This window comes from Atractosteus spatula, chromosome 12, assembly GCF_055471065.1.
Source record: "Atractosteus spatula isolate fAtrSpa1 chromosome 12, fAtrSpa1.hap1, whole genome shotgun sequence".
Taxonomy (NCBI): Eukaryota; Metazoa; Chordata; class Actinopteri; order Semionotiformes; family Lepisosteidae; genus Atractosteus; species Atractosteus spatula.
In genome coordinates, this window is record NC_142717.1 from 36,822,016 (window position 1) to 36,842,962 (window position 20,947).

At 36.7% G+C, this 20,947-nt stretch overlaps 1 protein-coding gene across 2 annotated transcripts in view; it reads left to right on the forward strand.

Moving 5' to 3' along the window:
* Positions 1–391: 391 nt before the first annotated feature.
* LOC148822990 (uncharacterized) overlaps positions 392–20,947 on the forward strand; it is a 31,497-nt gene continuing 10,941 nt past the window's right edge. Inside the window, exons 1-7 of one of the 2 annotated variants that reach the window (XM_088929234.1) lie at positions 392–950; positions 1,622–1,784; positions 2,831–2,902; positions 3,623–3,699; positions 7,482–7,582; positions 11,258–11,374; positions 12,976–13,050. In XM_088929234.1, the coding sequence (XP_088785360.1) occupies positions 891–950; positions 1,622–1,784; positions 2,831–2,902; positions 3,623–3,699; positions 7,482–7,582; positions 11,258–11,374; positions 12,976–13,050 (665 nt within the window). In that variant the 5' untranslated portion in view covers positions 392–890. The remainder of the gene's footprint in view (positions 951–1,621; positions 1,785–2,830; positions 2,903–3,622; positions 3,700–7,481; positions 7,583–11,257; positions 11,375–12,975; positions 13,051–20,947) is intronic. The other variant, XM_088929235.1, reaches the window with a different exon arrangement.

The window sequence follows — 20,947 nt, forward strand, 5'->3', positions numbered from 1 at the left end:
GGTCTACATGCATTAGCTGAAATAAAGATAGACGCCAAACTTCATTATTAATAAATGGCGCTTTTATTAATAAACGTCATTATGAAGAATTGTGTTGTGTCTGGAAAATAATTACATTGCGACGGATGCATAAATTCATTACTTAGTGCCGATATTATTTCCACTATATTCTGAACATTCTAATAAGATCCAGAGTTCTGTTTAGTATATTACTTACTTCGCTACTAAGTTGCTTAAACCATGTTAAGAGATGGTTAGTCCCCTACTTAATAACATCTAGAGGGAAGTAGCTGTTACTTTGGCTGCGTCGCAACTGAGAACGTTTAGTACGGAGCTGCGGACTAATTTTATTTTTAGCAGCCATGTTCGTTGCAATTGGTCTTAATTCGGCGCACTAGTTTAGCATGAAGCTGCGTGGTAACCATAGGTTGAACTCCTGTTAGTATGCTGTTTTTAGTTTTAGTTCGTAGCAATTGATCTAACATGTCTAAGAAAATAATTACGTGAATTGCTTGAGTATCCAGTTTGGAGCAACCGGTATCTAAAAAAAAGATGTCCATACTATTTTAATATGAACTGTTATTACCAGTATTAACGTTTATATTAGCTATAATAGGACATTAGTTTCGGGTTCAGATTCTAACTGAATTCAACATTGTTGTGGATATACTACTTGAATATGCGTGAAAATGCAAGAAAATTCTGAAGATTTGCTCTCAGCCTCTTTTGGGGAAAAAAACGCTTTTTTAAAGGTTGTTTGACCCAGTTGGCGCTCCGTACAAATACGGAAGTTTTGATTTTTACTATAGTGCACGTGTCCAGAGATTCTGACGTGTATTTTTGTACCTTAAAAATATAATTCTTCCGTGGTTTATGGAACTAGAATAAAAATGCAGCGAAAAAGAACACTAGCACAAAAAACATCAGAATCTGTTCCGCCTAGTTCGAAGGTATTAAAAAACGTTCCGATTATTGGATTGTAACCGCGATGTTATGTCTTAGTCGTTACTGGCTACCTATGCAATTATTAAGTCGAAATTTAAACGTGCATTTTCTTATTTTAAAACCTGGATAAACTGTGTGAATGTTTAATGATGATCAGAAATGTCTGCAACTTTTTCATATTTCGAGTGGTGGTGGAAAACAAATTCAGGGAAATATTTAACACTGATTCATATCGCTGATGAATCCGTAGTAAATCAATGGATTTAGTAGAGAAATGTATACTGCCCCATAGCATTTTAACAGAATTATGCCGCTGAGATACAGAAATGGTTTGTTGTCTATACTGCATTTCCCCCAGCAGAAATAGAACAGCATTCAAACTAGGAAGAAGAAAAACAGCATCCAAATAGTTTTTTTTCTTTGCGAAAGTTATTATTAAAATAAGATTTGTATTTACATAGGAAGTACACACTTTTTTTAATTCCCGGACTGTATATTTGCTATACACATGTACAGTATATTCGTCGTAGATTATTAGTAACTACTGTATTAGTATAGTTAGTATATTGTGGTTTATTAAATATACAAACTATGTTTTAGTCCCTCAACAGCTATTTTACAATATTTCTAAGCAAATACAATCTTTTGCGAAGATGTGATGTATTTTGTCTTGTAGAAACCTAATAAAGGCTGTGAGGAGGGTTCTAATCCTCGGTCAAATGGCGGGTTTTGGGCTAGAGTTGTGTCAGCTGGGAAATGGTTTTTTCTTCTCGTCATTATCCCGCCGTTCCTAAATTATGCATCCCTGCAGAGAGAAGCGCTCTTGTTACAACCAGAAGGTAAGGAAAAAAAGAGGAACCGGGGTTGAAACTGTAGGAATTGTAAGACGAAGCACAGAACCGAGAACTGACAAAATAATCGCACGTACATTTATTACAGTATATAGATTGTCAGCATGGAGGGAGGTTAATTTGTTAGCTGGTGAAAATCTAATTTACTTGACCCATTGGCACCCGTACCTGCAGGTGTTCTCTCGCTGATTAATTAATTGAATCCTTAACTGAACTATCGTAGACTATTTGTAAGTTTTATTTCCTCCTTAGGAGTTGGAACTCTTCCGTTAATTACAAAATACAATTTAGTAGACATTTCACATTTGTTGTATATTTTTTGTATCACTATAGTTACCCTCCTCTGCATATTCCTGTGAGAATCCCACACCGTTTTGTAAGGATTGTGAGTTTAGAATCTAGGCAGTAATGCCTAGCCTCCAGAAAAAAAGATGCTTCCATACACGGAAAGCTTCATACAATCAGTTTAATCCCAGCAATTAAGCAGTTAATCCTTCTGAACCTGAGGTTTGCTCTCATTTGATGACTTTTTTTAAAATTTAAACGTGAGTTAGACTGGAAACTGCTTTGAAATGTGCTTTGATTATGGGTTGCTTTGGGTAAGTGTCATGTCATGTCATGTCATGTCATGTCAGTGACGTGATGTCTGATGGAACGTATTGTTAATAGCTTTGAATAGAGACCACTTATTGGTACATTGTGGTGCAAAAACCCATCTATGAAATGGAGGAAGATAACTTCATGCATAAATATATGTATCTGCTTTTGAGATATTTCCTAAGTCTTTAGTCCGTGTTGGACAACACTATCCCTCAATCATAGTTATACTTTAATTAGAAGTTGGTGCCACCTGGAGGCCACATAGTTTTGTTCAGTCCCATATTTCCTCTATGAAAAATCAACATTTGCATGGAGGGGCACATGAACCTGTTTATTATGGCATGCACATGTTTCTGAAATACACATGAACACATTTCTCTGTAGAAAATCAAAATACAAAACCTGAAATCTAGTCTTTCTCCACTTTCTTTCAGGGGGGAAGTTAATTGACATTGGCTTGGGCCAGAAGATCTACTTGGTCTGCAAGGGACAAGGACGGCCAGTTGGTAAAAACAACGATCTTAAATATTGAATTACTATTCCCATGTGATTCAGAGACTTTGAGAGCAGAGAAGGCAGGGATGAGCACTAGTGTTGTGCAAGATTAGTAGCCAGTAAGAAATGTAGGATGTGCCTGTAGCAGAATTGTTTTTTTCTCATCTGCTTCCTTTTAGGTGTCATGTCTATTCTTCTGTTCCTTTATTTTTTCCACTTCTTTTCCACCTTTCCACTTTTTTTCCAGCACTTAGGAAGTGCTTTTCTGCTATTCCAGAAAAAAAATAATCTTCTGAAAGACATTTGAGAGTTTAGAAAATTACCTTCCGAAATATAGAGGTTAATGGCTAAATAATTGATCATCAAGGAGAGAAAGTGCACTGAATAACAACAACATATTTCATAAGTTAACCTCATTTTTTTAGACTTTTAAACATCCATCTCCTGTTATTTTTGGTGGGATAGAAATCATCATTCTTAGAGTAACTATCTGCATAGAGCTCAGTGTAATTCAACTGATGAGGAGAAAATGAATGAACAAGAAAGGAATATGAAACAACTTGAATGAAGTGAGAGTGGATAGCATCTCTGGAGATAGAAGTCAACACTAAATAAATTTACCTTGAAACTGTAAATGTTTTCAGGCAATCTGTTGACAAAATGTATTGTATATATATGTATTTCTATAGTTGTATAATTTCTCACACATGATCGCTGATGCTTTCTTATAGTTATGCTGGATGCTTCTACTGGTATGTCTTCAGATGTCTGGTACCAGATACAGGAGGACCTGTCAAAAATAACACAGGTTAGTACAAAATCTTTTGACGCAAAACTATAATTAGAACATGCTAAGCAAAGGTCGGATCCCAAACAAGAAGGTAACTTAATAGTGAATTTGACAGCATGGCCACGAGAGACATTTTGTTGGGATATGTTGAGTTTTTACCTGCAACAGAAGTGTTATACAGGGCTGGTGTGTCGTAGGACTTAATGATCTCTTTATTGGCTTAAATTGTACAATTTTAGGATGGAACAGTGAATACAGTGGTTAGCATTACTGTCTTGCTGCACAAGGGCCTGGGTTGAGTCAGCATTGTAGTTAGTGCATCTTCTTTGGTACAGTAGGTTAAAACTGAATTTCTGAAGCGAGGGTTAGGGTTACATTTCCGCTTAAACATATACAGTACTGCAGGTAACGTTACATCCACACTTTGAATGGGAATCTAAATATAGAATGATTGGTGGTGTTATCCTTACTTACAATTTTTGTTGCAGGCATCCTTTGATGAAATAGGTAGTACAAGATTTTTCCATTGGCAAAAGCCCACATCCCACTACGATTAAAGTGCTTGAATCTGCCAGTACATTAGTTAGGCCGTGTGGAATATAAACATAGCCCTGATAGTTTTACAAATTTTCTCACCCTAGCCAGGCACTTTCTCTAAGCCTAGATGCTGTACTCAACAATGGTTGAAATGCGAACCCAACATATCAGCGAAAGTGATAGAAGTTTTTGAAACATTAATTAAAAATAACTTGAGTATAAATTGTTTTTCAATCAAATGCTCATGTAATTACAGTTTTCACTATTTCAGCACTGTAGTAAGTGCATTTATCAGGTTAAAACTGACAATGGGGTTAGAATTACACTTCCCCTGAAACATAGACTCCAGATAATGTTACATTTATACTTTGAATGGAAATCTAAATATAGTATGAGTAGTGTTTTGCACTTACCTACAAATTCTGTTGCAGGTGTCAGTTGTTGGTATATGTAGTATAGTTTTACCATAGGCAAAACGCTACATCCCACGGCAATAAAAAAAGTTTTAAGATATGCTGGAATCGTATATGCCTCTACGTTCATTAGGTCATATGGAATAAAAACATAACTCTAAGTCAGAGTTTTACAAATAAATAATCTTAACCTTAACCAGCCGCCTTTTCTAACCTTAGATGCTGTGCTTACTTAACGCTTTTTGAAATAATCATCTGTGATATTGAAATGATCAAAGTCCTTAAAACGGTTATAAACGTTTAATATGAGTACATCAAGAAACATGTATCCAAATTGCTTTTTAACCTGATTTTTAAGAAATTGTGGCTTCATGTGTAATTTAACATTGTATTTAAGTTCTGCAAATTTTTTATTTTATGTTCTGCTCAGGTGTACAAGAAAGGGTTTATTTATCCTCGGATACTTCCACAGGTATTACTATGATTTCACCTTAGAAATGAAGAATTGGAGTGCTCATAGTTGATTTTATGCAGAGAAACTGGACTCCCATCTGTGATCAGAGTCAGTCATTGGTAGTGAACCGTAATTAATAGTTAGAAAATTGTCTTTCCGCAGGATTCTCCAGAAAACTAATGTGATCTTTTTAATATGGTCAGAAGGCCTGTTGTTAGTGACAGCTGGAGCTGAACACTCAAGGACCCAAGAACCGATCAATAAACTAGCACATAACTATGATCTGTATACTGACAGTAGATCTTACTGTACTGTATGTTTTCTGTTTTGTACAACTGTCTTTAGTTAGATTTAGACCCTCTTTGGGTGCTGCTTTGTTTCACGCCTGTTTAATATAAATTACATTACATCTTCTTGTTGTTATGGACTTATTCTCTTCCTGCCTTGTGCTCTTTTTGTAATTTCAGTTTAGAGTAATAGGATTATAGTTTCATTTCCTTCCACGACGCAGTACTATCCAAGATCTGATTGTTTTTTAAAATAAATTTTGAATTGCCAGTTATCTTTGTGTTACCCCTCCCCAAATTGGAATACCTCAGTTTGCACCTGTGATCCCCACGATGACACCTAGGGGAGAATGGAAAAGTGTGGGCGCAATGCTTTTGGTCCTCCTTGCCCCTGGGGGGCATCATAGGCTCAAGAGTCCAGAAGCCTGAAATACTCTTGGAAGTCCTGGAACAAGCTAAGACCATCCCTAATGAGAATAGGTCTTTGGGAAGTGAATCCAGTGTTATTCCCATGTGAAAAAGGGAAAAGAGAAATACCCATAAGGAGCTTACAGTTATGGGAAAAGGGGAGATTGGACATACCTCTTGTGATCCCGTGGATATTTTTGCTGAATGTCTAGATTGTGAGAATTATAGGGCCAAAACACAGTCTGCATTGTTTAAAAGGTATACCAGTATGAATCAAATTTTAGGGGTTAAACTTAATAGACAAAATGCATGCAGCACTACGAAAATCATATTGAAAATTTGGCAAAGCCCGGCCTCTCACAATCCTTTTGTGTTGTATAATACCAGGTTGTTTATTGCTCCAATCGGTAGAAGTAAAAAATTCTGTTGAAGAAGGATTTTTGTTTATTACGTAGTCTTTAGTCTGAAGTGAATTAGGGAAATCTGCTCCCCGATACCATGCTATCTGAAGTGTTTGACTAGTAGCAAAGTTGGAGAAAGGCCATTTCTGTCCACTACAAAATTTAAAAACCAAAGGCAGGCTTGAATGACTCATTTTCATACCATGTTAGAGCTCCAAAGTCATTAAAAATAGCAGACGAGGCAGGGCTTCATAGACAGTGCTTACATACTGAACGGCAATACATCGTCTAGTTGTCATCCGAATAAGTGTAGTTAGCAGAAATAGAGGCAGACATAGTAGAGAAGATCAAAGGCCCTAGGCTAGTGTTTCCAATGATGACAAGAGAAACAGCCAATGTGAACGTTCCTGACAAGTGCCCCAATGTAGCATATTGGGAAGACAACTTGTTGTCTGACAACACTGTTACTGAGAGATTAATGTATAAAATCGTAACCATAAGGAAACCTGGTCCCAAGTCTAGAATAGGTATTCCTTCTCAAGCACAATTTAATGAAGCATTCCATGTGGAGAGACTGTAGCTCACTGTGGTGAGCTAATTTGGTCCCATCAACCTCTAGGTGCTGTGAGTGGCAGGAATATAGGCAAAACATTCATTGCTGTGGAGTGTCTCAGCTACCTTTGAATTCTTTCCTTACAAGGCTAATTTCATGAGCAGTGGCATAGCAAAAGGTGAATCGTTGAGCATCTGCTGAAAAAGCCATTTTATTTTCCAGTGCAGTAAGTTTAGTTAATTCATACAGTGAGGCAAATACAGTAGAATTCTCTTTCATAAAGCCTTTGCATTTTTTGCCTCCCATAGAAAGTAAGGGAACATCAGTTAAAATCAAGAAGCAACCCCAATTTAGTTTGAAAATGCATGCAGGTAGTGTGTTAATCCTGTAGTGGTGCCAGCAAGGTGCACACAGTTATTTACTATCGGCAGAAATGGACACGATGATCCAATGGTGGTGTGTGTTTTTCTGTGTTGTGTTTCACATAAAACCATTGGGTAGCAAAAATAGTGTGATTTATGTCTAGTTGGAAAAAAATAATTTATTTGATAAATGTATAAAACATCATACAAGATATCTACCACACCCAGATGAGAAGCAGTAGCTCAGTACTGTAGATGACCTACACCAGAATCTATTGACTTTGATTTATTGACTATAAGATTCAAGAAAACATTCATGTCTCCACCCAAAAATGAAAATCTGCAAGTGTTAAATAATGAACTCTCTGTATTGAAATTGTTGTAGGTGTGTTCATATGACAGGGTTGGACTGGGTTTCAGTAAACTACTGATGGAGAACGAGACCACAGGAATGGAGAAAGTTTGGAGGAAGTCAACAACAGGAAGGTAATTTGTAATGAATATAAAGCTTTGAGTTTTCATTTCCATTTTCTTTCTGATATAACTGGATTTTCTTAAACATTTGGAAAATAATGACTGATTGCTTTCCTTTAAAATTTTAAAGGATACTTCCGTTCCAGAAACAATATCTGAAATTGTTTTGCTGCATGGGAAGTCATCAATGCACATTCAATTCACTAACAGTTAGATAAAACACTGACTTCCTTTTACAGGCATGGTGAGGTGCTGTTCACATACTTCTGCTAGGGATCAGAAACCATAAATTGAACTAGGAAGCATTTGTTAATGTAGTGAGAAGCACTGAAAATGCAACCATTGTACAGTTGGGAAATTTGTGTGAAACAACATTGGCCCTGCACTGTGAAGGCAGCACTAGGCTGACAGTGCATTGGAAAATCTGTTTTTTGTTGTGATGCTTTTCCTGTTCTATTGATGTGACCGCTTCTAGAATTCCACTTGTCTATACAGTAGGTGTTGAGGATTTAAACAGGCCTATAGAAAATGCTGAACTGGAGAACTGAAGTCGATCATCTCAGCAGTAGCTCAGATTTCCAGCTTTATCTTAAGTAAATAGAATGTGAATTGCGTTTTTGTTTTGTTATTCTAATCAACTAATCTCTCTGCTTAAATTACCATGAACAAACCTTTATTGTTTCAAGTATAACAAGTATGTTAAGTTTGTATTTGCTCAAAAACCTTTGAAAAACCCCTTGGTTACCATTTGGTAAGAGCCTTATAGCTGCCATGCAGACAATAATTTGCCTTATGTGAACTTGCAGAAACACTTATGTTGTGATTGTTTTTCATTTGTAAAATAGAGGAATGTATTCGTGAAACATTTGCAAGCTGTTTTCACCTGCTTTTTTCCAAATAGGGAAATAACACTGAATTTGTCAAATAGCTTAGAGATGCATTTAAAGTTTTCTTTTTTGTGGCCTTTTTTTTAAGTGGGATTAGCGTAAAATGCTTTAGAATGTGTAGTAATGAAAGCCCTCTGTCAGAATAACTTGGTATAGTTTTTACATGCTTATTCTTTATTATACTGTATGTCATGTTTAAATAAGATGTCAACTTTCTCACTATGTAAGTAGTGTGATACCCAATACACCCACACTGGAACGTACAGGATGACATTCTGTCACAAATTGAATTGTAACTACAGTAACTACACACTAGACAGATGCTTCTAACTGCTTGCTGTAATATTGTTATCTGTGCAAATGCCACTTCTTCTTACTTTGTGCTGCTATGGTATGCTGAGTTTGTAGACTTTAATAACCTGTCTCTTGCTCCACCATTTTTTAAAAACTTTGCTCTTTAGTGAAGGTATTGGTCAGGCAGTATGCTTCTCACATCACTTCATCACTTTATGGCTGGAATCAAAACCACTTGTTAGATTCACAAGGGACTAATTTAGTGCAGTATATAGCAGTTTCTAGCCTGTAGTCATGTCCTTCTCCCAGCAAAAGTTATTTAAATGTTGTCCTTACTTTAGACATGTTTGGGACAGCTTTGAACTACAGTGCAATGATGTGTTGCATATCTAGTGATTTTGATGTGTAACTCAAACCCAGTCTTCACTCTACTCATCTTTTTCCATGTATTAGATAAAAGCCGTTTCAGGAGTCCTGTGCCACTCTGGAGTCTTGCTATACCTTGTTTTAATATGGAAGAGCCGCACCAAGAACACCCACAGCAAATGTCACAGTTGCTATACATTTCTGAAAGTCACACGAGAGTGTTTTCCACTTCAGTGACTGCCTAGCAGTCCTTGGAAGTAAAGGAATAAGTTGCTCTCTAGTGCTCCCAATATATAAATGAGCTCTCTCACACTGTGGATTTACTGTACACTGAAAGTGCTTCCAGTGGATCTGTTGAACTGTAGTTAGAGGATGGGACCTTCATCACCACCCCCCTGCCCTCAGCAAACCAAATAAATTATTTTGAGGTTGAATTAGAGATCCTTATTGACTGGTATCTCTTGAAAAGAAAGAGAGGTAGACCTCTCTTAAGAAAGTTTGAAAATCTGTAAACTTATATTAATGGGGTGCTATTTACTTGAATGCAAAAGAGACATATAACAGTAGCAACAGCTTGATTATAGTTAAGCATGCAATTGTACAATCTTGCATTCTCATCAAATCATCTTTCATTTAGACTGGATGATGGATTTTTATTGCTTTTCTTTCAAAAGGATAGTTTTATGTCGCAATAGTTTTATAGACCCAGCCTGACTAAAATCCTCATTTATCTGACAGTTAAGATTGAGCAACCTGTTTTTGGAAAAACATAACAAAGACGCAGTTATAAAACATAATAAAACGTAGAGTACTGGCTATATAATTGATTTTATAATGCACGAATAATTGGATTATAGCATTTCCATAGACTCTTTGATATTTTTTCCCTTTGGTTTCATGCATTTCGTCTGGCCATGTAAGCAGTGTTTGTAATGTCTGTTGTAATCTTTTGTCTTTGACAAAGCAATCTATTGTTGAGTATTCAATCTACGTGAAAGAGGTTAGATGTTGTATCTGGCTGGTCAGCAGTTGAGCTTGTCCTGGCATCGAGCCCAGACAGGAGGCAGCTACTGATTTTGATGCAAGCAATCAATTTCCCGAGTTCAATAACCCAGCAAGCTGGCATTTTGATGAGTACCTTCCCTGCTGCAGTAAAACCTCTTAATTTTGCCAGAGCACAATTTTGATTTATTGGTATTAGAGACCCGACACAACAGATGGCGTTCGGTTGACTAGCATGCTTAACATGGTGTTTCTTTCTCGACAAAACAGCAGTTGTGCTGTGAGGCATATATTGTCTCCTGAATTAAGGTTATTATTTGTCCTTGATTTAAAAGTGTATTTAATATGTTGTCTCTTTCATCACTAAGTGAACATTTGGTTGTGGAAAGTCCTCAGTGATCAGTCAATTCATAGTTTCTTTGACCTATCTGTCTCCATGGGTTATTGATTTCTGCCTTTCAGTTTCCCCAAGCACCGTGGGTCCTAGTCCTGTTAGTTTTTGCTTCAGCCGGGTTCTTAATCGAGAGCCAATTCATTTCAATATCCTGTTTGAGGCTTTTTTTTATAATTTCCTTTCAGCTTTTTGTTTTTTTAAAAAAAAAGCTGATTGAGATTTGTAATTGGTATGAACCATGTGCTGATTAGTGAGTTTTAGGAGTGCCCTCATTCAGGTGTGAGAGCTGAACTATAACCAATTAGATTATAGTAGAAAGAAGAACACTGACTCACTGTGGGAGCTGTCTGATACAGGCTCATTCCAACCTGTATCTGTTCATCAGCAATTGATCACTTATTAAGAGCTGAGTAGTCAGAAATAAGGGAGTAAGGGAGCAAATTCCTAATTAACAAGTTGAGGAGAGTTTGTGTCAAAGTTCTTCGTGCTAAAATTGTTGAAAGTGATGGGCTTTAGGGTATTTTTGATACCGAGGACTGATTGCCCAAAAAAGTCTGAATCTAAAAGACAATCAGTTAAAGGCATCGTTTATCTTTGCTGGTTAAGGGCCCACTTGGAACAAAAAAACAGCAGACCCAGGTATAATAATGGGGTGTTCTGAAACTAGATATGGATTAAAACTTATACAGTATATTTGTCATTCAAACAAGATAGGGATCTTACTTTTTTCTGCTTGTATTACAGAATGGTTGATGATCTTCACCGCCTTATCAAAGAAGCAAAAATTCAGAAGCCCTTCATCCTGGCTGGCTCGGAGCTGGGTACTCTGAATGGGCGATTTTACAGTCACATTCATGACACGTGAGTCAGAGTGACTTCTTGTTTTTTGATTACTATGTGTTCAGGTAAAATAAAATCAGTATTATCTCTGCAGAAAATGTATTATGTATTTTAAATGCAGTGTATGTGACACTTTATACCAAGAAAGTTTAATAAACCTGCAAAACCACTTGTTAGATTCACAAGGATATGAAGAATAACCTTTGAAAATAGAAGAATAACTTATGAAAATACCTTTTGCCAGATTTGAGGATTTGTTGCTATTCATGAATTTAATTTCAGTATTTTGGTTCAAAATAGATCTAGATGATATGCTTTGCTCTGTTCACAATCCAGATTATGTTCTTTTATGTATGCTAGTTTAGTTTAACATTACTTGTTTTAGCTTCAGTCAATGCAAAATGTAGTTTTAAAAAGTGCTAAAGATGTTCTTTAGCTGTATACAGTAAATGCCAGCCAGCAGCCATATTGCCCTGTAACTCACAACTGAAGCTAACCCACTGAAGCTAAGCAGGCGTGAGCCTGGTTATTAATATTATTAAATTGTCAAAAATATTTTATTGGCAGCATTATATATTTAGGAACAGGCAAAGGTTTATTCCTTCTTCAGGTGTCACAACTCTTCAAACCTGAAGTCTCCACAGTCGAAATCCTGTCTCTTTTCTTTTCTTTTCTTTCTTTTCCTTTCAGCATGGAATAAACCTTTACCTGTTCCCTTGTAGCCCATGGACGTGAACTTCTTCATTATGTATTTAGTACAGTATGTGTATCCTTACGTACAAATGAAGCTGACATATTACTTTTTTATGAGTTTAACAAAAATATCTTTCATAACGCTTTAAATGCTGTTGTAATAGTTTTAATACAATTTTATTTAGCTAAACAAGTCAAGTTATAAATTATATAATTACTTATGTTACTAGTTAATTAAATGTCTTGCTAATTAGTCACAGCCACAACTATTCTGTAGTCTGTAGTCTGTAGTCTTCTCTGTTTTTCAGGTTGGCAGAAGTTGCAGTAGAATGTACTGTAGATAAGTGACAACACCTTTACATTTTGACAATTTCAGAATGATCTTAAACACTGTTAGGGCAGGTGTCTTGAAAGATGATCTAAAGCTTTTGGGTAAAAGATGAATGTTTTATATCACAAAACTGTATTGAAAATTGATTTAGCGCAGTATCACTAATATTCATTATCCAGATATGCTTAATATCTTTGGACTAGATATATACATAGACAGCACTGGAGAAACACACTTGGTGCTCCATAGTATGCAGTCTCAAGTTGAGAAAGAAAATTAAGATAGGGCCAGAACTATAGACCGTCACAATGCAGGGTGATTAATTAGACCTGCAGTCTCATCTTTGCTGCAAGATTTAAAGTTTCCATCACTTTTGATGTTAGGTGGTTGAGAAAGTAAATGAAGTTGTGGCTAATAGATGACATCCGGATATGTGCAGAGGGATAAAAAAAAAACATTGCTCCACACCCACACAGTCTAATTTATCTCTTGAACAGACAGGTGGGCTACATCATACATCTCATCCTTATTACTGTGTGGCTTATACAGCAGACAGGCTGGAGTGTGCAGTTTATCATGGCGTGTCGTCTTTCTGCAGCGAGGTTTCTGATCTCATTCTCATTGATCCAATCCCTGAGGGCATTTTCACCGAGGGCCTTTGGCAGGAGTACTGGTAAGTCGTAGCTAAGCTGTTGTCTGTGGCTTTCTAGAGCCTTTCTTCCTGAAAAATTTCCTCTATGTGTCTTGAGGAAAAAAAGTGCCATTTCGTCTGTTGTCATGGCATTTTAAAGAATTCATTTACGTATCTTGTTCCTTAACCTCCACTTTATCCCCCATCACGGTGCGTTGTAATTGTGAGGTGTGTGTGTCATCGTTAACAAAAAAAGACCCATTGTTTTCCATAAGACTGCAGTCTGAATGCTTTAGTGCAGTAGGAGGTTTCCAATACATTAAAAACTGTAGCTCGTTTTTGTAGTAACTCTTTTTATGTTCAGATCCTGCTCATTTAAGGGTGTGATGGGGTAACCCACAAAGGGACTGCAAAGGCTAGGGAGATGGCCTCAACCAGTACATTTCTAGATATAACTGTTCTGGTGGGTATTCTTTAATACTGTTGGAAATATTATTTGCTTTACTGGAAAGTGAGGATTTTCACATGGGTCTTATCTGTAGAAAAGGGTCTGTCACAGAGATAGAGGGAGCAAGGAGAGTTATTGTCAGGCTTCACTGTGAGAAACTTTTTTCATTACACAAAATGTGAATAAAGCCTGGACTGTTGATTTGACTTCTGTGTCAAAGTGGAGGTTTTATTTTTAAATGTACCTGAGCCAGGGGTCTTTCATATTTCTTTTTTTAGCATCACCAGTTTTTTGCAGTTTACAATGAAACGTGAGGTAAACGTCATTATCTGGAAGTGTAGTTAAGACCAAGAGCAGCATTCCTTTATGCAAAGGGTTGTGGGAGTATGGAACAAGCTACCCAGCCATTTTGTTGAAGCACATAGTTTGGCTGAAAAAACAGCTGGATGACATCTTGGAATGAATTAGCTATTAACCTTTAAATAGGCTAGATGGGCTGAATGGCTCTTATGTTCTTATGAGCTTAGTTATGTTTTAAGAAATTGAACAGAAAATGAAGAAATTATAAGCATACATACACGTTAAATCTGTCTTTTAAGGAGTGGATTTTTTTTACTTTTTATGCACTTTCCATTCTGGTGCAGAGCTAATGGAGCAGAACTTAAGCTTTCGATGAATGGTGAGTGGGAGTTCATGAAATCCTGCTCTGCGCCCAGTCATTACATTAAAAAAAAAGCTGTCATTTTCTTTTCCTTAAAAATATGTTGTTCAGCATTCTTGAACTTTCTGTTGAGGATTTTGACAAGTCAGTAACTTTAGCAAATAAGTAGCCTTTTTTGCAATACATTGAGTATAAATTATTACAAGAAAACAGCAGTGCCTGACACTGTCAACCTCATATATATAATAGCTTACAGATTTACACTTCAAAGAGATTTTCATTCAACATGGCTGGCTCTGAAAATTATTTTTGTTGCATCTTACAAAATGAGTTTTTAGTGTCTTTAGGGAATATTTCAAAAGGATTTGAAAGTGGGTAGCTGCAAGTGCTTCAGGCATTTCTTACAACCTTAGAGCAACTTCTCTTTTATTATAAATCACAAGAGAATGAAGCAAAAGATCATGCATACAATTAAAAAAACATATGGTGTAAGTGGTTAGGAAAAGATCCACTTAGGCTACATTATTGTGAGTTTTCTCTCTCCTTCTGGGCTTATTAACTTCTTGGTAGTGCAGATTGGAAAACCTGGAGGTTGGAATTTCTACCACAATTGTGATGCACCTTAGTATTTAGCAGAGGTATATACAAGTGAGGAACGGCACAGTAGTGCAGTGGTTAGCATCACTGCTTCAAAGTGCTGGGGCTCAGGGTTCAGTCCCGAACCTGGGATGCTGTCTGTGTGGAGTTTGTACATTCCCCTCGTATTCATGTAGGTTTTCTCCCACAGTCCAAAGACATACTGGTAGTTTAATTGGCTTCTGGGAAAATTGGCCCTTGTTATGAATATGTGTATGTCCGGGTGTCTGCCCTGTAGTTCACTGGCATCCAGGGTGTACCCCACCTTGTGCCCGTTGCTTGCTGGGATACGCTTCGGTAAAAAATTACTACGACCCTGTACTGGAAGAAGCAATTATAAAATGGATGGATATGCAAATGACATTGATATACAGGTAGTGACATGAATCAATGTTGTTCTGGCATTTGAGGGCAGAGCTCTATATTACACATTGTGTCAAGAGATGGACAGTCACAGGTTATTGTTCTAAGTATTGTACTTTTTAACAGTCATTACTTGGTAAGCTTTCAGTGCAGATGGTTGACTGATAGATATTGAAAATGCACATAGCCACTGCCTGTTCAGTTTTTCCATTGGAAAAAGCAAATTAAAATTCTTGGGCTTTAAGGTAAAGATTACTAAGCATACAACGAGGCATCATGGTTGAGTGAAGCACCATTTGCAAGTGCTGCTTGTTACAGTATGTGTACCAGACCGCTTCTGGCCATTTTTACCTTTTTGTGAAGATGTGCAGAAGTGCATGATAAATATCTGCTGAAAGAATAAATCAATACATACATGGTACATTAAACTTAATTAAGGGAATACATTTAACTTGATATCAACAATATGTAGCTTTAGCATTCTTATGAAATTGCTCTCAAAAAGCACTGCAAAACATCAGTTGCACTAGTTTCTGATATTTTGTGCCAAAGCACATTTTTGCATTATAGAGATTTGTTGCTTTGTTATTTGTCACTTTTTAAAGAAGCAGTTGCATTTTAATTTTTAAAGCCTACATTAGGAGATTGCTGTACGAGGAGAATCTGTTGTATATTTTTGACTTCAGCCCCCAAACAAAACTTGATGAAACATAAGATTTAATTGTTAAAACCTTAACATGCTTCATGCATATTTCAGGTTAAGAAAATTAGCTTTCTTTGAATTACAGATGCAGAATATATGTCTGACAACAAACATAAACAGGGTGATGTCTAGGAGCTTGGTTCTTTTTATCATTTAGGCTTGATTCAGCAGCTTGTTCAAGAGACAGATATTGATTACATGGGCGTGGATGTGCAATATAAAAACAGTAGGTTACACTTTTTGAAGAATTGCTTTTTAAGATGACAGGCTATTGTTTATTAATGAGATTTATACTACAGCTTGACAAATGCCTGGGTGCAAGGTGTTAAAAGTTCTCTACACACTGTTGACATTTGAAAATCATTGACAGAAACTGTTATGCTTCTCTTTATGAAGTCCTTAGATTTAGAAGTGAATTGCATGGATAAAAGCATTCCGTTTGTCAGATCTCAGCAGGGGAACAGCTGCAACAGAGTTTAAATCCTGATTGAATTATGAGTTCAGATATGGAAGGCAAGACGAGGCAGTGTTTCGACCACACATGTAATTTCATCACTTATAAATTAAATTTACGTGATGGTGCATGGCCGTAACGGGAAAAAAAAACTTGATTCCATCTGAGCAAATGTGTTTTTGTTTAGTTACAAATAGAAAATAAAATGTCCATTTGTCTCTTATCGGAAAGCTGCCTAGTCCTTGTAAGGGAGGATTTCCAGCAATCCAAAGCCTATCCTGGAAATATTCAAAGCATATTGTGGAAAAAACAGTTCATCACAGTACACGGTTAATTTGCATTTTAATCACTGAGCAATTAGGTGATTGAGTGTCTTGCAATAACACAATACTGATCTTAATTTTTGTTGTTTCATAAAAATGGCAGATGCTCTTTTACTTAAATGAGGTTAAAATTGAGTTAAAATTGACAGAATGAGTTTATAACAATCTGTAGTCATAGTGATTCAAAAAGGATGATTTTAATCAACACAAGACAACCTAAAGACACAACCACTTTGGACTAATGAAGACCTTTTTGGTTACTGTCTGCATAATTTAATCGAGTCTTGTGAGAGAAGTTGCCTGGAGAATGGAATGTGTTTAGAGAATCAACATTAGTCTACTGAGACCAGGAAACGGGCTGTGTCAGGAACCAGGTATATCCCAGAAGGCTGTGGGTTATGGTTAAAGCCAAAGATCACCACATTCATTGTATCCGTCTGTGTATCTGTTTTGAATTGCATTGGCTTCAGCATGAGAAATTACAGGAAGAAATAACCTTTGCATCAAAATGACTGATATAGCACACTGACCAAAGCTTGCTGTCTGGATAATAATGAGACTCGGAAACTGTTCAGACACTCAGACACTGTTGCCAAAAGGCGAGCGTTATGCTGGCTTTTATATTGGTCATGCCAATATTTTGGGAGGATTTGGGAATGTGATGATAGAGTGAGGAAAGACAGCCTTGAGGGCAAACATGCTGGTACACGATACATCGCTAAAATCTTTGAGTCAGCGATTTCCTGACTCCTGACAGGCAATTTGAAGATTGGAAGGTGCCAACTTTGTAGCACGGCAATGCAAAACTACACAGTACTGGGATTACAATGGCACAATGGCACAACGTCATGGAAAGAAAGCTATGTGGTCCTGGTGAGGCCAGCCTTTTGTTTGGATCAGAGTTTGATAAAATCAACCAGACAAAATAGCCAATTCCATTAACAAGATATTACCAACCAGGTGGATGTGGTTGAAAATCTGTGGGGAGGCTCATTCGGTTGTTGCCTCAGTGCTGACTGGATTATGTTAGTGCTCAGCAAAGTTATACCAATATTGTTGAATACAATAGTACAATGTTTTGATTTTTTTCACTCTGCTTATCATGATTCTTTGATCTGTTTTTGTCCAAAATACATTTAAAAATGGACTTTTTAAATGTATTTTATTAAATGAATAAATTAATTCATGGCCTTTAAGTGTTGTTCCTTTAGTGCCTGAAGTACTGTACATGTCTGAATTTGATAAGGTTGCATAGACTGAATTCCAAGGTAGCTGGAGTCAGGAGTTTACCCTCTGCGTTGGTGCTGATGCACCGATCCCCAATCCAATGGGGATCCAGGAGGGTGGGTGCATCTGCAGGATTTCCAGATGTTTTAAAAGCCCCAGCACCTGAAGAGCTGATTCAGGCATTAAAAGCCCAGCTGGATCACGATCGACCACCCCTGCTTTTGTGTATCAGCACAGATGCACAAGGCTTTAAAAATGATTTGCTGAAGCATGTGGAGAATCAGCTTACCTCATGGAACTTCTTCTTCAGCCCCATCAAAACATCAAAGACAGTTTTGAAATCCCTATGGATCATTATCCCAGACTTTCAATGTGGCATAACTGGTATTAAAAGAAGGCAAGACTTTGCAGTGCAACAAGAGTATGTCTGGATGCTCTAGTTTATCAAAGTATCCCAGATGGAGCTCTGATTTTAATGGTGCGCTCCTTAAGCACATTTAGAGTGGAAGCTTGTTCACTGACCAAGCTCAGTTTTACAGTATATAAAACATTTAAAAAATACATGAAAGGATGAAGGAGCTCTTCATCTATGACTAATCTAGTCTCATCAGTTTTGGAATTTCACAATCTTTCTTAACATGATTTTGTCCCAAGTGTTGTTATGCTATTTAGATAAATTCCTTTATACTTATCACAGGAAATTGTGGTCTGTGTTTGTATTATCGGTCAATTATTGCTAATATTAAATGTTTTAGCATTATTATTTTAATAAAAATAAAGGTATTGTCATATATTGATGGAACTATACATTAAATTAAATGTATGTAATGTTAATTTACTAAACACGATGCTATTAATGATATTCACTAATATACGAGAGCTAAGGTCTTCAGTGATGCAAACTGCCTTGTGCACCAGCAGTGTGAGGATTTCTTTCTCTGTTTGCGGTGCTTGGTGGACACCCAGTGGTAGTGTGGAGATATGCAGTGTCTTTTTCTGGAAGTGTTTTTCTTTTAATTATTGGGCATTTTTGAGTTGGGTTTGATCCTGGCTGTGTGATCATATTTTATGGGTACTTAGGACAAATGTTGTAGGGAAATACTACTGGGAATAGGGAACTAGCCATGGATACTTGTGTGGGGTAGGGGAAGTGTTATGATATTATATTTTTAGAAAAAAAAAAATTTGATCAAAAACAATCTTTAATTTTGAAGTAATTCAAAGTCTTGAGAACTGGAGATTCTAAGGAAAGAAACTTAAATCAGTGTTTGAATAATATGTATCTAAATAGTCTATGAATCTATTTCTACATTGTGTTTGTAATTGAACGTGGTAGCTGTGTGACGCATCCTTGAGCAGGTTTGTTTGTTTTGAAAACCATGCTGTTTGCATAACAGAGGATCTGCTGTAGACCGACCTGGAAATCCCTAGCCTCCTGCTTTTTAGAGTGTGATTGGACCAGTTGTCTGCCAGGTGGTCAGGTGACTGAGCATGGCAGGTCATTCTTCAAAGCCTTCTGGGTAATGTAGTTCTTCATCTTGTTTGAACCTGCCTTCCTCTCACAAGATGTTTTAGGGGAAAGAATGAATAGATTACTTTCTGGGAACCCAAGATAAGTGCTGCTATTTGCAAACCGTAAGGCCACAGCTAGCCCAAATGTGAAATTACAAAGTAAAGCCTGCTGCCTGTGACGTAGAAATCTTTACTGAATTGCACAGTCATAATAAAAGAAACAGCAGTTATCCGACCTGTACTAATCCATATTAAAAAATCCAACAGCGAAAATTCCACACCACAAACTCATTTCATCTCTTTGTTCATTTCGATATTGCAGTCCCCGGAATTTTTTTTTGAAATGGCGGACAAAGGAAATGTGTTTTGCTTAACAGGGTTCATCATATATTCTAGAATTATCAGTTGAATACATACCTCCACTCTTAACCATAGTTATGCACAGTCTTTTTCTCTGTTACACCTCACTTCCTTCACATAATATTCCCAGGCAGAATTGAAAATAAAATAGTGAATGTTTAGCACAAGAAATCTTTCATCTGTTTAAGTACTGCAGAAATAATGTGACCCACATTCATGTAGGTTAAAATTTGTATTTTTAACCGAAATGGATTCTGAAATATTTATATGGGATGAGTCTTTTAAATGAATACCATAGAGTTAATTGCAGGTTTTAGAACTGTAGCAACTTTAATTTGATTTTAGTACTTTAGAAATTCTAACTCCTATTAGTAGTTCTGTGCTGTGACAAGCTTATTGCATTTATTGCTCTTATGGATATGATTACATTATATTTTTGTATTGGCACTCTATGTATGCAGATTAAACGGTGCTTGAAATTAAGTGCAATCTGACCTTGGAGAACATGCAGCCTTGGAACCCAGTTATGAGAACAATTGATATAATGCTGTACAGTGATATTTTCTTCTGGGAGCCTTAAAGACACCACAACACTTTATTTTGTTTCAGTGATTTATCACCCTCCACCATATACAGCCATTATCTCATGGATACTGTATATGGTACTGTGATAGTACAGTTTTTACATACTAACCCCAGAGTCAGCTACTTTGCTAGGTACAATGCCTTGCAAATGTACTCAGACCTTTTATAAATGTTTTTCAAATGTTGCTGGATTACAAAAAATACTTACAAATAGTTTTCTAACTCAGATGCTCATACAGAAAATATTTACAGACAAAATTATATACTTGTCAGCAGATATCTTAAAGAAAGTCAAAAACTGAAATATGCTGCTTGCATAAGTATTCAGACCCCACACATTAATATTTGGTGCAGCCACCTTTTTTTCAGCAATAATAGCTTTAGGTCTCTTGCAGTCGGCGTCTACCGGATTTGCACAATAAGAGAGATATTTGCCCACTCGTCTTGGCAAAGTTTCTCTTAGCTCATTCAAGTTTCTTGGACCCTGCTTGTGGACCACAAATTTTCAAATTGTACCACAGTTTCTCGATGGGGTTGAGATCAGGACTGTGACTGAGCCACTCAAGGATATTCACCTTTTTATTTTTGAGCCACTCCAATATTGCATTCGCCCTGTACTTGGGATCATGGTTCTGCTAAAATGTGAATATTCTCCCAAGTTTTCAGT